Source organism: Fukomys damarensis, unplaced genomic scaffold (assembly GCF_012274545.1).
Source record: "Fukomys damarensis isolate Sample0158 unplaced genomic scaffold, DMR_v1.0_HiC HiC_scaffold_19, whole genome shotgun sequence".
In the NCBI taxonomy this organism is placed as follows: domain Eukaryota; kingdom Metazoa; phylum Chordata; class Mammalia; order Rodentia; family Bathyergidae; genus Fukomys; species Fukomys damarensis.
Window position 1 is genome coordinate 58,814,048 of NW_022900931.1, and position 1,158 is coordinate 58,815,205.

General features: G+C 59.8%; 1 protein-coding gene across 1 annotated transcript in view; it reads right to left on the bottom strand.

The window, feature by feature from the left end:
* Positions 1-671: 671 nt before the first annotated feature.
* Positions 672-1,158, bottom strand: part of Ifnl3 (interferon lambda 3) — a 2,844-nt gene continuing 2,357 nt past the window's right edge. The window contains exon 6 of the mRNA XM_010632876.2: positions 672-847. Within this exon, the coding sequence (XP_010631178.2) occupies positions 749-847 (99 nt within the window). The 3' untranslated portion in view covers positions 672-748. The remainder of the gene's footprint in view (positions 848-1,158) is intronic.

The following is a 1,158-nucleotide window of genomic DNA, read 5'->3' on the forward strand; positions in this document are numbered from 1 at the left end:
CGGACACAGTTGAGCTATCAGGGTGCTGGGCTGAGCCACCCCCCCGAATATGTCACCCTACCACAGGGCCTGGGAGCCGTGTGTGTCTTACAGTGTGTGGCACAGGGACTTGCAGATATCATGAAGGTTTTTGGCTTCAGGTAGGGACAGTGCCTTGGGTTGTGGAGAGGCCCCGATCAATTCCACAGTGGACATGGGGCACGGGGAGTACAGGGTCAGAGCGCTGCTACAGGCTCTGAGAGGCGTCCAGGAAAAGGACAGAAGCAGGATCGTGAGAGCAAGGAGGTCTGCATTGCAGAGGGACACAGGGCCCTGAGCTGGAGCAGAGGAGCGGAGAGCAGGAGCCAAGACCCCCTTGGAAGAAGCTTCCTCCCATCAGGGCCAGCTGGTGAACCTTGGGTTCGTGTCTGGAAGCAGGAGAAGGGGCTGGCACTGCCTGACAGGGAGCCCGCAGCCCAGGAGCGACACTCACCAGCTCCGGGAGGGCCGCATGGCCTTTGGGTGTTATAGGCACAAAGAAAGCCACACCTACCCGTACAAAGGGTCAGGATACAAAGTGCTCTTCTCAATGTTTATTTGAACAAGGTTTACAAAGGTACAAAAATAAACTTTCATTGGATGTGAGTTTGAGAACCCAACAGACAAACAAGTAAATAAATAGTGATCGGGTGGCAATAAGTTAAGGCAAGAGGGGGAGGCAGAAGTGAGATGCAGGCTTCTGTGGCAGGATGCAGGAGAGGCCGAGGGTTCAGGCACACAGGTCTGGCCTGGCCACACATCTCAGGTCCCGGGTGAGCAGGCGGAAGAGGTTGGAGATGACAGAAGCCTGGAGGCAGCCAGGGGACTCCTGCGGGGACAGAGAGAGGACTCGGGGGCTGCCCACAGTCTGGTTCCCCGATGCCCCTGACACCGACCCTCCTGCTCCCTCACCTTCTTGGTGGCCTGGTTGAGCCTCTGCAGCCAGTGAGACAGGAGGTGGCTGCGGGGCCTGGGGGCTGCTGTGGGCCCAGCTGGGACCTGGGGGGAGAGAGGGCGCTGTGAGCTGGGACTGCACACAGGGAAGGGTGGCGTTCAGAGCCCATGAGGGGCCCTGGGACCCGGGCACTCACACAGGCCCGCAGCTGGGCGTGGATATGCGCCAGTGTGCGGAGGGGCCGC